Raw genomic sequence first — 15,767 nt, forward strand, 5'->3', positions numbered from 1 at the left:
CAAAGTCGCAACTTCCTCAGCAGTGTGAGGGCTGACTTTGGCTCAAAAGAGTTGGGACTGAGGGGAGTCAGGTCTCTGGTGCGATGCCCTGTGGAGAAGTCTCTTTTCCCTCTCCCTTGCCCCCCTTGAAAATTCTGCCTGAGCATTCTGGGGAGGCCCCCCGCAAGAGGTTGCTCTGAGGACTAGCCTCCCTCCCCCAGTTCCTTTGTGGCTGACAAACTGTTATGATCAAAATCAAAGTAAATTGAGGCACAAAGTCCCAAGAATGATCAATTTATTGACAAAGCAAGAATTTTCCAATAAATAGGGTCTCAGCCTCCTCAGCTAGCTAAGACTCTGGATGAAGGGGACAGCCTTGATAGACAAAAGAAAGAGTATCTGAGAAATAGAAAGCAGCATCCTAGATGGGGAAAATGATGTGATCGGCTACAGAGCCTGTAGCGTCATAGGTATGAGGGACAATATTGTTGACTTGGATATGGGAATTCCGGGCTAGCAACAACTCCTCCTTCCACTTTGATTGATGAAGTCTACCTGCATTCTGTAAGAATAACTCATGGTGTATAGATAACAGACCAGATATCAAAGATAAGCAACATCCTGCAATTGCAGCTGGTGGAACAAAGATAATAGATTTCTTTTAAATAAGGTGATTTACTGGAAAGCTGAACTTTCAAACTCATTCAGAAGGGAAGACTCAATTTCTGAACTTATGTGCTTATGAAATTAGCTTAATGACAAAGAAAATGAAGTGTGGCACTGCCTACTACAGAATAAAATCAATTACAAAGCAAAATCGATCAATTACAGAATAAAATCAATTTGGTTTTCTCACTAAACAAATTATAGTATATGAATTGATGAAATATTGTGCCATAAGAAAGGATGAAATGGACAATTTCAGCAGAAACTGGAAAGACATTTTTGAATTGATGCAGAATAAAGTCAGCAGAACCAGGAGAACAATGCATATACCACAATCACATCATACAGAAAAACAATTCTGAGAGTCTTCTGATCAGTTTAGTCAAATCAAGTCACTGCAGTGAGAGTGGGAATAGCGGGAGGGAGGGTTCACTGGACTTTGACGAGTCATTCCCTCTCGGTTATTTTCTCAAGGTTGGTCAGTCTGGCTGAGGTGTTCCAGAGGCTGTGGGCCACTTCAAGATCCCGGGCAGGCTCAGAAGGCAAGGTCAGGTTACATTTGGAGTTAAAATATTTTCCTGAAATGCCATCCAGTTCTTCCGCAAAGCTCAAGTACAGGACTGGAACAGCACCCTGCTCAGGTGTCTTGGGTGACAGCAAAGGGAGAAGGGTCAAATGTGAGAGTCACATCCAGTTCAAGGGATCCAGGGACACATCAGGGTGGGGGAGTATGGAGTGGGAGAGAAAACAATTCTTTCTAATCCATAGTAGAAAGAGCACACTTGTCTTGGAGTAGGGAATCCTGGGTATTAGTCTTAGCTCTAACACTATGTTACCCCTTCTCTCAATCTTAGTTTCCCCTTCTATAAAATAAACAGGGATAATAACACATCTATCACAAAATGTTGTTGTGATAGAGATGCTTATGTGTTATAAAAGAGGAAACTATTATCTAAACATGAGTTATGATTCTAGGAAGCAAGGACAGAGTTTATATACTTTGCTCTGGGATCTAAGGGAGAGGGGTAATGCTAGGGGAGGTACAGAGACTGCCACCTTCTAAACCCCTGAGGAGGATGTGGGGGACACTGAACAGAATGCCCCTTCCAGCGTCTCCTCACCTTGAAGAAGACACTCAACAGCCAGAAGATGCTGCGATACAGCCAGATACAATTCTTCATAATTTCTGTCTTTACAATCCCTGGCTCCACTGAATTCACTGTCACACCTGAGGTACAGGGGGTGAAATATGAGTCTCTAGGTGAGAGGGGATGGATATAAGAAAGTGTTACAATATGGAGGTTGAGAGCTTCCCTATCAAAGAAAGCCCCAACTTCTTTCCTTTGTGTTCAGAACCTTCCACAATTTAGTTCAAACCTACTTTTCAAGCCTTAGCTCATTTTCCCTCCAGCCCAAACTGACTCTAGTCAAAATAGATTCTTCACGTCTCCTAACTGCTCTGCCTTTTCTCATGCGGTTCCTTGTACCTGGAATTCTCTCTCCCCTCATCTCCACCTTTGGGCAGTTTAACAACCATCCTCCAGGGTGACAACCCCTCTGGGAAGTTTTCCTTAATCTCTTCCAGCTGAAAGGAACCTTTCTTTAACCTGAACTCATAGCACTCTGGCCTCCTCTTACACACTTTGGACTTTCTGGGGACTTTTCTGTGTCTGTGATTTCCCAGAATCAGAGAATTTCAGGGGAAAAGAGAGAGATTTACCCACTCCTCTCCCCCATCCATTTGATGTAGTCACAGGATGTAATCACAGGTGTTCAGGTTTTAATGTGTCAATAAGACATTAACATCCTGTTAACCTGTTAAGAAACACGAAAGCCTCTCTGAGTTGGAAAGAAGCAATCCCATTGGACAAGGAGGAAAACAGGTCATGCCCTTGTTGGCCTTAGTCCTGGAGACGGCAGTTCAGGTGAGCTGAAGTCAGCCAGCCACTCAGGGAGGAAGCTAGCTCTTCACCTTTTGGGGAAGGGAGATAAGGAAGTGATTTTTCTCTCTTTCCCCTTCCCTCACCCCACTGATCTTGGGGTCTAGCAGCAGCTCCTCCCCCAGGAGGAAACATCCCATCCAGCACCTAGAGAGGCAGATCCAGAGCATGAGAGACACAATGCAGGTGGTGGAGTCCTAATAAAGCTGCCCCCAGACTCAATACAGCCACTGCCCCTAGCTACCACTGCCCCTGGATCCAATTCTCATATTTGAATAGGTGTATCCTCGTACTCAACCATTTAGCCCAAGACAGGACCACAATACCTAACTATCCATCATTTTGACCAGGCAGGACCACAATAGCTAGCCAGTCAGAAAACAGCATGACTAGGATGTCTGACCACCAAACCATAGAAAGGACTCCTTCCCATTACCTAATTCCTTAACAAATCCCTCCTGACTTTTTAATATTCATAATTGCTGTTGTGTAATCAGCATCATTATACACAAATTTGCTGGTGTTGTCTTACTAAGTTACTGATTCCTCTTTGGAACCTAGCTCCCTTCTGAGGAGCGTCAATCCTCAATAAATGCCTTTACCTGGATTAGAAGTGGTCTGACTGAATTCTTTCAGATGACCCCACAACACACCATGAAACTGGAACAGAGGGAGCTGGGACCTTAGAGGTCATTTGTGAACTCTAGGTCCATACATAAGAATCCCCACCACAATATCACCAAAGATGATCACCCAGTCATTGCATAAAGATCCCCATTGGGGGGCAGCTAAGAGGTGCAGTGGATAGAGCACTGGCCCGGAAGTCAGGAGGACCTGAGTTCAAATCTGGCCTCAGACCAAACACTTGACACTTACTAGCTGTGTGACCCTGGGTAAGTCACGTAACCCCAATTGCCTAAAAATAGAAAAAGCAAGAAAAGATCCCCATTGACAGGGAGCTGACAACCTCAGAGACAATTCATCCCACTTTTAGGCTGCTCTGATTATTAGGAAGTTTTCTTTACATTAAGCCCAAGTCTGCTTCTCAGAAACTTCTACCCACTGTTCCTAGTTCTGACCTCTGCACCTAAGAACAGGTCTCATCTCTCTTCCTTAAGACAACCCTTACTAGAGTGTGAGTTTCAGGTGGGCAAGGGCCATGTCACATTTGGTTGAATGGAGGAATATAAAAGAAGGTATTAGGGTGTGGGAAGAATGGGTCATGGAGGTAGTTTTAGAGGATGAATGAGATTGCCCTTCCTTTATCTCCGGACCCTCAATCACACCACTACTTATTCTTGGAGTGGAGTACCCTTACAGGACCTGAATATTAAAGGTCAAGTCATAAAGAAAGTAAGAAAACAAGATCAAACATCATAGCTAGGGCAAGAATTTTTAACCAAACAAGAGCTAAGCTCAATCACAAAAGATAAAACAGATCATTTAATATGGAAAATTGAAGTTTTTACATGAAAATTAATTTATCTAGCATAAAGAAGGGGAGTGGTTGATAGAAGAAAAAAATCTTCATGCCAAATATCTCTGATAAGATTGTGACATCTAAGATATATAGGTAACTAACATGAACATGGCAGCTAGGTGGCACAGTGGATAGGGTGCCAGGCCTGGAGTTGAGGAGACTCATCTTCCTGGGTTCAAATCCAGCCCCAGACACTTACTAGTTGTGTGATCCCGGGCAAGTCACTTAATCCAGTGTGCCTCGGTTTCCTCCTCTATAAAATGAGCTGGAGAGCAAAACGGTAAACCACTATAGTATCTTTGCCAAAAAAACCCCCAAATGGGGTCATAAAGGGTCAGACCTAACTGAAACAACCAGACAACAACAAACATAAATATAGAGATGAGGATAGTGTGTTTTTGTGATTTCATTAGTAAAGGGAATCTGAGGGTGAGGAAACTCCCATTACCAATATTTGTTGTTGTCACTTTGCAAATCTTACATTATTATTGCTATTATTATTGAAAATAAGTATTTCTAGAAATGTTTGTTAAATTTGTGAAGTAAACATAACTATACCTGTGACTAGGGCAGGGAGACTTGAGCTTTGCACCAAGATTCTGAAATTTAGAGGGCACAAAATTTTGAGGTATGTATGGCTTCGACAGCTTACAAGCCACCATAGTAATTGATTCTTCCTCTCAAGCGAGTAAATCTGTCTCAATTGCTTGTATTATTTTTACACTGTAAATTACAAGGTCAATTTGAGGGTGTATTTTGGCCTACTCGCCCCAGACCCATTTCAGGCTAGTCCACTCCAGTTTACTTGTCCCAGACTCGTTTTAGGCTTTCTCGGGTACCACACGATGATTCTGGACCTGACGATAGGTATTCTGGGAGGTGAGATTATTCCCCTCTCGGGCCTCACTTTTTATCCCTGTAATGCACTTATTAAGTATTGTTGTGGATTACTCTTGTTATTGCAATTATGTCTCTTCCCTCCGCCAGACTATAAACTCTATGAGGACAGGTACAGTGACTTATCTAAGCTTTGTATTTCTCAACTCCCGGCGTAGAGGTCTGTACCTATGAGTAACTTAAATATTTGCTGAATTGAATTACACTGAATAGAATAGCATTGGTGGGGGGGTGCTGGAGTTTGGGGAATGTAAGAAATGGTACCAGTGGTTTTCTGTCTTCCAGTTTTCCCTCACTACACACTATACATACGTATGACGTGCGTACATTCTGGAGAACAGAACTAGGGGACGTGTTGATGACATAGTAACATAAGCAGATGTGGAAGCCTGTGGCAGCAGAGGAGAATATTGGAAATGGAGGGAATTGTGGGTCAGTACAGAAGTGAAACAAGGAAAAATGGTGGATGCCAAGATTGAGGAGGTATCAAAGGCCCATTTAGAAGTGAAGTGGACAGGATTGTGGGGTAATGTAAGAGGGAGAAGCCAGGATAGACGTTGGAACCATAGTTGAGGAGGTATAGAGGAGCTGTGGAATGCAGGGGTGGATGGTAGACAAAACTCTAGAGGTGGTTATAAGGGTAGGGGCATGGTTACCTGTCCCTTGAAGTCTCTGGGCAAGCTCCTCAGTGAAAAGGATCAACAGCAGCTTGGAACAGTCATAATTCTGATATTTACGAAGGGGGTCCCCAGCCCCTACTAGGTGCTGTTCGTTCACAAATCCATACTTGTGTCGATAAGAGCTCACATTCACCACTCGGGCTGAGCCTGCCCCCAGTAGGCCCTCTGAAATAAAAGAAGAACTCTCCTTACTCCAACACTCTAGAGATGGAAAGCCACTTGCTCAGGGTTCTACAGTCAGTAAGTTAATCAGTGTAAAAGCTGAGACTTGAACCCAGATTTCCTGATTCAAAATTCAGTGCTCTTTCCGCTTTTTAACGCTGCCTCTTCCCTCAGATACTCTCATCCAAGAAACCCTTAATGCCCCCCACCATCCACCATCCTCCCTAGGAGTAACGATAGCAGCTTCTTGAGTGGAGGTCATGTCTCCTTCAGACTGGAGAACCATCTCTGGAAAGAGCACAGAACTTAGACTTTGAGGATCTGAGTTTAAAGACAAACCCTGATGTTTACCACTGTAAGGACAGAGAGAGAGTAAATAGTGGTGAGCCCCACATGCACAGGGAGGCTCTACCTGCTGAGAAGGACATTGCCTTGTGTGTGGCTTGAAGGGAGGCAGAATAGGCATCTCTAGCCTTTCCTCCCCCTCTCCCTTCTCTAAAGGAGAGTTTCATTCCTGCCAGGAAGGGAAGCAGGAGGTTGGGGCCAGAGGCCACTCTACTATCCTCAGAGAGAGAGAGGGTACTGGGCTAGAATGATATCTGTCTGCTCCCTTAAATATTGTTTGACTGGGGCATATGATTGGGTTCTATCTAACCTGTGATTGCTTTATCATTTTGGGGGGAAGGGGATCCCGAGCTGTACATCCAAGGCTTGACCTATTTCCCAGCTAATACCAGTTTCACAAGGAAGATGTAGCAAATGGCAAAGAGACTCATTTATCCAAATCAATGGCAAAACAGAGATTAGAGAAGGTATACATAGGAGGCTATATACCAGACGATACAGAGTAAAGGAGCTCTCCCATTGAGAGTGAGATAACTCAGCTCGACCAGGAGAAAGGGTTTTGGATCTCACCCAAGGGGAAACTCCCCCAAATCTCTAGAGTAGCAGGCTAATTCATTTCTCTAATCCATAGTAATTAGAGCATTTTATATGACTATAGATAGCTTTGATTTCTTCATCTGAAAACTGCCTATTCATATCCTTTGGCCATTTTCAGTCAATTCTTAATCCATTTAATTATAATATCATCTGGCCTGTTTTTCTCTACCTCCTCCTCAAGTATATCATGAATGAATTTTTCCAATGCCTGTATAGTGTGGCTTTTGGAGGCAGAGATGTCCAAGGGAAGGGATACTGGGTTTGGAGTTAAAGGACCAAGATTGGAATCCTAACTCTGGGTCCTATCTGTAAAATGAAAGGGTTAGACTCCATGACCCAGAATGTCCCTTCCAGCTCCACAAATAAAGTCAGATCTAAACAACTGGAAAAAGATCAATTTCTCATAGGTGGGCCGAGTTAATGTAATAAAAATGACAATTCTATCTAAATTAATTTACTTATTCAGTGCCATACCAGTCAAACTACCAAAAAAAAATTTCATAGAACTAGAAAAAAATAACAAAATTAATCTGGAAGAACAAAGGGTCAAGAATATCAAGGGAATTGATGGAAAAAAAATGCAAAGGAAGGTGGCCTAGCCGTACCTAATCTAAAACTATATTGTAAAGCAATAATCATCAAAACTATTTGGTACTGGCTAAAAAAATAGAGTGGTGGATCAGTGGAATAGATTAGGTACACAAGACACAGTAGTAAATGATTAAAGTAATCTACTGTTTGATAAACCCAAAGATTCCAGTTTCTGGGTTAAGAACTCACTATTTGACAAAATCTGCTGGGAAAACTGGAAAACACTATGGCAGAAACTAGAAAAAGATCAACTTCTCACACACTATACCAAGATAAGGTTAAAATGGGTACACGATTTAGACATAAAGGCTGATACCATAAGCAAACGAGGAGAGCAAGGAATAGTTTACTTCTCAGATTTATGGAGAAGGGAAGGATTTATGACCAAACAAAAGATAGAGAACACTATGAAATGCAAAACTGATTATTTTGATTACATTAAATGAAAAAGTTTTTGCACAAACAAAACCAACAAAACCAAGATTAGGAGGAAAACAGAAATATTGGAAGCAGCTTTTACAGCAAGTTTCTGATAAAGGCCTCATTTCTCAAATATATAGAGAACTGAGTCAAATTTATAAGAATACAAGCCATTCCCCAATTGATAAATAGTCAAAGGATATGAACAGGCAGTTTCAGATGAAGAAATTAAAGCTATCTATAGTCATATGAAAAATGCTCTAACTCACTATTGATTAGAGAAATTAAATTAAAGTAATTAAATTGATTAATTAGTCAAATTAAAACAACTCTGGGGCAGCTAGGTGGTGCAGTGGATAGAGCACCAGCCCTGAAGTCAGGAGGACCTGAGTTCAAATTTCAAATCCAGCCTCAGACCAAACACTTCACGCTTACTAGCTATGTGACCCTGGGCAAGTCACTTAACCCCAATTGCCTAAAAACAAAAAACAAAAACCAAAAACCAAAAACAAACAAAAAACAAAACAAAACAAAACAAAAAAACAAATTAAAACAACTCTGAGGTACCACTTCACACCTATCAGATTGGCTAATATGACAGAAAAAGAAAATGATAAAAGTTGGAGATGTGGGAAAACTGGGACAGTAAGGTATTGTGAACTGACCCAACCATTGGAACCTTGCCCAAAGGGCAATCCACTGTGCATACCCTCTGACCCAGCAGTACCACTACCAGGGCTGTATCCCAAAGAGATCATTAAAAAGGGAAAAGGACCCACTTGTACAAAAATATTTATAGCAGCTGTTTCTGTGGTAGCAAAGAATTGGAAATTGAGGAGAAGCCCATCCATTGGGGAATGGCTGAACAAGTTGTGGTATATGAATGTGATGGAATACTATTGTTCCATAAGAAATCATGAGCAGGCAGACTTCAGAAAAGACTTACATCATCTGGTACTGAGTTTAGTGAGCAGAACTAGGAGAATATTGGACACAGTAACAGCAACATTGTGCAATGATCAACTATGATTGACTTAGCTCTTCTCAGCAATACAATAATCTCAGACAATTCCAAAAGATTCATGATGGAAAATGCTATCCACATCCAAAGAAAGAACTATGGAGTCTGAATATAGATCGAAGCATACTATTTTCACTTTTTTTGTGTGGCTTTCCCTTTTGTTCTGTCACCCCTCTCCTCTCCTCTCTTCCCCTTACCTGAGGGTGTTCTGCCTAAAGAAAGGTAAATTTTGATGTCTAAAACCTACCTAGTTAACTTGGGATCTACTGGCTAAATTTCTTTCTTAAACACCATGCCTTAAACCCAATTCACTTTGGATCTCTTTGATGGGACAACAGTAGGTCTCTACCCAAGCACCACTTAATGGTTATTTTTTTGGGGGGGGGGGGTGACCCTCCTGGCTCAGAGTGAATGTGAATAGTAATTGTTTTTCTTTTGGCCAGCAACCTTGAGAGTCTTTCCTTCCCAGTTCAATTTTTTTTTTTTTTTTTTGAGTAAAGGAGCCATTCCTTGACTCACTTCTTAAAGAAGCCTATTCACTGAATGGGTCTTGCCTCACTTAAAGTGAGAACTCGAAAAGACCTTAGCTTAAAAAGGTCAAAGTTTCCCACTGCATCCTGGGTCATCTCCAATCATTCTGATCTATATCTATCTGGCCACTGGACCCAGATGGCTCTGGAGGAGAAAGTGAGGCTGATGATTTTGCACAGCTCTCCCTCACTTAAATCTAATTCACTTGAGAGTTAGGTCATCATCTCCCTAATGTCACAGTCTTCTTCAAGAATGAAGGATAAACCACAACCACAATGGGGAAATACATTTACATGATTGCACATGTATAACCAGTATCAAATTGTTTGCTACTTTGGGAGGGGGGAGGGGAGGTAGAGAGGGAGAAAAAATTTGAAACTCAAAATCTTATAAAAAATGAATGTTGAATGACTAATGTGAAAATATGTTTAACAGGAATGTATATGTAGAGACTATATCAGATTGCATGCCATCTTAGGGAGGGAGGTGGGGAGGGAGGGGGAGAAAAATTTAAAACTCAAAAGTATATGGAAGTGATTGTTGAAAACTAAAAATGAATTAATAAAAAATGAATGTTGAAAACTATCTTTATGTGTAATTAGAAAAAATAAAATACTATTTACCCAAAAGAAAATTGTTTACCAGCTCAGTGAGGGGACAGGGGAGGAAGGGAGGGAGAGAATTTGGAACTCAAAATTTAAAAAAATGAATGTGAAAATTATTTTTACATAAAATTAGGAAAATAAACAAAATATTATTTAAAAAAAAGAACTGATGTAACAGCTAAGATGGCAGAGTGATCAGGAGCAAAACAACCCAGCACTCCCAATTCTAGCAAGGGTGAAATAAGAGCACATGACCAAGTAATGATCAAGAAACCTAAGACGAAATTCTACCAAGTATGTCTTTTCCTTCCCAGGTCCACACAAAGAGTCAGCCAGAAGGCACTAGGAAAAGAATCTAGCCACAGCATTCTACTATGTGGAAAAGGGGCAAGTCATGGAAACCTGGAACATGCATTTGTATCCCTCTGAACCTGGAATGACATCAGGATTCTGCAAAGCTCAGCCCAGGAGGGTAGTGTTGAGATGCCGCTTTGGGTCAGATCATTGTCCTCTTGTCCTAGGGCACTGAAGTTTGCAGCTTGTTTGCCCTCCCTCCTAAGGTTCTTGAAGAACAGAAAGCTCAGTAACTAGAGATAACTGGCAAGACCCCAGATAATACCCATCAGGACCAAACAAGACTGCACCATTCTTTTCAGAAGTGTGAAAAGCCTAGCCCTGACACAAAAACCAAATTAAGGAAGTAAAGCCGGAAAAATGAGTAAACAAAAGAATATACAAATCATAAAGAAATACAAATCTATAAAAAAACAGACAAAGAAAATAACTCCACAACAGCTACAAGTGACAGTTTCCCCGTGAGAGCGATTAGAATTCCTGGAAGAAATGAAGAAAGAATTCAAAATGATATTATAAATGAAGTGAGAGCCTTAGAGGAAGTAATTGCAGAAGCCATGTATTAAGAAAGGGATGGACAAGATGGGAAGTATACAAGTGACAAATGGAATGGTAAGGAGGCTGGAGAATAGGCCATATTGAAGATTGGTTGAAAGAACAGAGGAACTTAGTCCAGAACTTAGTCTAGAGAAGAGAAAACATAACAGGGCATGATCACAATCTTCAGGTATCTGAAAACTTGCCACAAGGATGAGGGATTAGGTTTATTCTGGTTGGACCCAGAGAACAGAACTAAGAACAGGAGAAGAACATAATAGGGAGGCAAATCTCCTTTCAATATAGTATAAAGAAAACTTTTCTAATAACCAGAGCTGTCCATAAGTGGAATAGGCTTTTTCTTGGTGGTAGTGAATCTCCTAGTACCAGAGCTCAAGTAGAGATTAGATAGGCATTATATAAGAGAGATTCCTATTTAGGTAATGTTTTACTGAATTAGTAAGTTAGGGTTACTTAAACTTTACCCCTTCAATGCTTCCTAAACTGGGTCATAACTCCATATGGGGTTGAAGAAGTGCTGAGTCTGGGGCAGCTAGGTGGTGCAGTGGATAGAGCTCTGACCTTGGCCTGAGAAGGATCTGAGTTCAAAGTCAGTCTCAGACACATGACACTTACTAGCTGCGTGACCCTGGGCAAGTCACTTAACCCGGATTGCCTCACCAAAAAACAAAAAACAAAAAAATTAAAAAAAATAAGAAGAAGGACTGACTCTGAAGTCCCTTCCACCACTGGGATTCTATGGGTTTGTGAAGCCTGGCTTTGTTCAGAGAATAAAGGTCTGGGAGGAGAAGAGAGAATGGGGGAAGGGTGCACTTTTTCCTTACTCAGTAACAAGTTTGTGAGCAGAAAGTGCCCAAGGTAGTTGGTCATGAAAGTCAATTCCAGGCCTTCTGAGGTAAGAATACAGGGCATCCCTGGAAGAAAACAAAAATACAAAGAGCTTAGAGGCATCACAGAATCTCCAAGTTGAATAACATGGGAGAGGGTGAAAAGGATGTGTGTTGGGGAACTTGGATGAAGCCTATGACCATCAGACCAGACCAGGTGGTCAGATGGAACAGTAATTTAGAAGTATGGCTGCTTAGGAGGGGAAGGGGTTAGGGTGGGTAGTTGCATTAAGGTTTGGGAAAATTTTCTGTTGTGGGCAATCTCTAGACCTGGAATGTGGGGGAATATACCTGCGACCCCAGCATTGTTGACCAGCAGGTGGATATGGGGTTCCTCTTGAAGAAGCTTCTGGGAAAAGCTCTGGATGGAGGCCATAGAGCTGAGGTTCAGCTCTCGAAGCAGTAGCTCTTTGCTCCCAGTGGTTTTCTGGATGTCTGCAACAGCCTTTTGCCCCTCAGTCAGCCTCCGGCAGGCAAGGACCACACGAGCCCCACGTCGGGCCAGCTCACAGGACACAGCCTTCCCTATCCCTGGGCCACAGGAGACACGTTGGGATTAGAAGTTGGAGGGGAACAAGGATGGTGAGGGCAGGAAGCTAGAACTGACTTGGTTGTTTCTCCCTTACCTCAAATTTAACAATACAACAAACATTAATTGGGCACCTGTAGTATGCAGAGCCCTATGCTGAGCACTGGAAGAGGGATAAAATTTAGATCAGACCTAGTTCCTGCTCCTGTGCAGTTTACAATCTAATGGTGAGGGTTGAGATAGTGACAGGAAGGGGCGGCTACGTGGCACAGTGGATACAGCACTGGCCCTGAGGTCAGGAGGACCTGAGTTCAAACCAGCCTCAGACCAACCACCTGACACTTACTAGCTGTGTGACCCTGGGCAAGTCATTTAACCCCAGTTGCCTAAAAAAAATGCTAATTGGACCCAAGCCCAACAAAAATTCCTGGAAGAATTTAAGAAAGCAATAAGAGTGGTAGAGGGGAAAAAATGGGAAAAGAAATGAGAGTGATAGTAATTAGGAGGGATTCTCACTGACATCCCTACCAGTTCTTGGACTGGTGCAATAGTTTAGGACGTCTTGCTTCTGCTCTCTCCCACCTCTGATCTATTCTTCAAAAGCAGCCTTAACAATCTTTCTTATCATGTTCCTCACTGCCAAAAATGTTCAGTGTCCCTCCCATTACCTCCTGAGTAGAATTCAAATTCCCTGGCCTGGCATTCAAGACCCTCTAAAATTTAGTGTTACTCTATTTTTCCAGTTTTATTTCACGTAGTTTCTCTTCATGCTCTCTGTGCTCCATCAAAACTGGATGCCTCTTTGCCCCTATAATAAACATTAATAGAAATAGCTACTCTTTAACTTTAAGGTTAGCAAAGCCTCATAACAACCCCGGGAGGTAGGTGTTATTATTATCCTCTTCTTGAAGCTGATGAAACTGAGGCAGTTCAATGACCTGTCCAGGGTCACAGTGCTAGAAAGTTTTGAACTTTCTTTGAACTCAGGTCTTCTGCACTCTAGGTCCAGTGCTCTCTGTACTATGACGCTACCTAGTTGTAATATGTCCTGCTGCCATCTGTGTTTTGAATCTTTGCTCACATTGTTCCTTATATGTGGAATAACCTGCCTCCTTTTCCCCATATTGAACTCACTTAAAAAGTTCAACTTAAATACTACCTCTTCCATGAAGTCTTCTCTGATCTTCCCTATTTTACCTCAAATACCACTTTATTTTGTACCTCTCTAAAAAATATATGTATATGTGTATATGTATACATATATGTAAACCTATATATATATATATATACACGTGTGTGTCAGCTAGGTGGCACAGTGAATACAGCATAGAGCTGAGAGTCAGAAGACTCATTTTCCTGAGTTCACATCTGACCTCAGACACTTTACTGTGTGACCTTGAGCAAGTCACTGAACCCTGTTTTTCTCAGTTTCCTCATCTGTCAAATGAGCTGGAAAAGGAAATGGCAAACCACTCCATCATCTTTCTAAGAAAACCCCAAATAAGATCACCAAGAATTGGACATGACTGAAATGAATGAACAACAACTTCTGCATTGAGTGGATAATTAACAACTGGTTGTTTTAATGGGTAGACCTACGAATGAGGGAAGGGAAAGATGAACACTTGTAATCTAAAGGATAAAGGACTGCACAGTACTTTAACTTTACTAACCAGGAAAGTTCAAATACCTACAGGACCAGAGAGACTGGAGATGGTCAAGAGGTCTGGTCAGGGAGGCAGAGGCCATGTATTTTGTTTTGGGTGCGTAAAATGCTAAGATTGTTTTTCCCTGGTTTACATAGATATAAAAGGGTCATTTGAAAGGGGATTTTCTGGAGTACTTTGATCGATGCCAGAGACAGGGATGCCGAGTCTCTGTTGTTAGAGGTGGACCTTGAGCACCGCCTCTGGTTTGAGTAGGAGCAGGCCACCGCTCCTTTGCCTCCCTGATTAGTGAGTATGTATCCTTTCTTTTTTTATTCTCCCTTTTCTTGATTTTGATTATTACTTATTGTATTGAATGTTATTACCTTTATTTGTTTGTGTGTTGCCTTAATCATTATTAACATTGTAAAATAAATGTGATTGTTAAATTTATACTGTGTGTGTCATTAGATCTTGAGATCCGAACCTAAAGTGAAATACTGTGCAGTCCGTAATCCTTTTGATTACAATGCTCTAGACCGCTTTATGGGGAGTGGCGATGATGAGGTGAAGGGAAGATGAAGCTCTTAGGGGAGGGCAGTGGTGGGAAAGATAAGGACCCTGGAAAGAGAGGGAAATGTTGACTTTTACACAGGTAGAAGGATGGAAGGAATGGAAACCCTAGTAAGAGAGATGGGTGGTTCTGTACATATGATGGGTGACAGAGTGCAGTGGGGAGGAATGAGAACATTGTCTGGAAGAGAGATGGGGAGCCTGGGAAGGGAAGGAATGAGAGGAATGGAGTCCCTAGGCAGTGAGAGGGAGTTCTCACCTGAGTTGGCTCCAGTCACTACAGCAGTCTTCCCAGTTAAGTCTACAGCGCAACTCTGGAGAGACCAGATGTTTGACCCCTCTCCATACAGCCTCAATAGCACAACCAGGAGGAGAAAGAGGGAAGGAAGGACATAGCAAATAAAACTGCCCAGAATCCAGGCCTCCATGCCCAGCAATGCCAGCAGCCCCATGAAACTAGGTGGAGATCTAACCCTTTGAAGAGCTGAGATGAGACACCCAAGGCTACTCCAATGTCCAGTGTCCTTCGTTCTGACTTTGAAAAGTTCATACTTCCCTTATTTGGAGGGGGAGGAGGTTGTAGTCTGGCAAAAGAATGGAATGCCAAGGACTTTGATCAAAGCAAAACTGAAATGAATTGGTCAAACTCAATTGACCTGACCACAGACAGAATGAAGGTGGATGAATTATTCCTGCTTTAGCCCTTTATCATTCTCCTAGCTGGCAGAAAGATTGCCAAAAGGCAGCATGGAATACACAAATGAGCCTGGCAAGGCATTTCCTACCTCTGGACCTCATTTTCCTGATGTGTGTGAAGCAGGATGTGTGCAGGGTGCTAGGCTAAGCCAGGAGTAATACCACCCAGAGCCAATACCATCATACCCCACACAACTTACAGGCTCATCTCCTTGTAGCCTTACACCCAGAAATTACCAAAATGACTTTTATTCTCCTACTCAGGTCGAGCCCCATGGGTTGGCTTTCTTTATCATCAATCTTGAACTCCCTAACTCAAAAGAAGAAGACAAAATCAATGCAAATGACTGTGATTTAACAGCAGAATGAAACAGCACACAGACAGACAAACATTACAGCAACATGCAGCCTAGGGATGGCAGCCAGGGGCACATCGTTCTTTCCTACCTGCTCCTCCTCTCAGCTGGTCTGAGGTGGTACAGAAGAAATACAATGGTTAAGGATTTTTCTACTATGCCTCTGTCTACATACACTTTCTCTTAGACTGTTGCCAATCCCTGTCCCTCAATCTAACAGCGACCTAGTTCTTCCTGTCTTGCTTTGGCTTCTA

General features: G+C 42.1%; 1 protein-coding gene across 1 annotated transcript; it reads right to left on the bottom strand.

Moving 5' to 3' along the window:
• Positions 1 to 257: 257 nt before the first annotated feature.
• Positions 258 to 15,016, bottom strand: LOC114023730 (retinol dehydrogenase 11-like). The gene is made up of 6 exons (XM_027836540.1): positions 14,721 to 15,016; positions 12,005 to 12,244; positions 11,651 to 11,740; positions 5,619 to 5,807; positions 1,767 to 1,873; positions 258 to 1,290 (listed from the first exon to the last, which is right to left on the bottom strand). Exons 1-6 carry the CDS (start codon positions 14,911 to 14,913, stop codon positions 1,093 to 1,095), a joined length of 1,017 nt encoding a protein of 338 aa, XP_027692341.1. The 5' UTR covers positions 14,914 to 15,016; the 3' UTR covers positions 258 to 1,092.
• Between the last annotated feature and the right edge of the window lie 751 nt (positions 15,017 to 15,767).

Source organism: Vombatus ursinus, unplaced genomic scaffold (genome assembly GCF_900497805.2).
Source record: "Vombatus ursinus unplaced genomic scaffold, bare-nosed wombat genome assembly UNPS02014818.1, whole genome shotgun sequence".
Lineage (NCBI taxonomy): Eukaryota > Metazoa > Chordata > Mammalia > Diprotodontia > Vombatidae > Vombatus > Vombatus ursinus.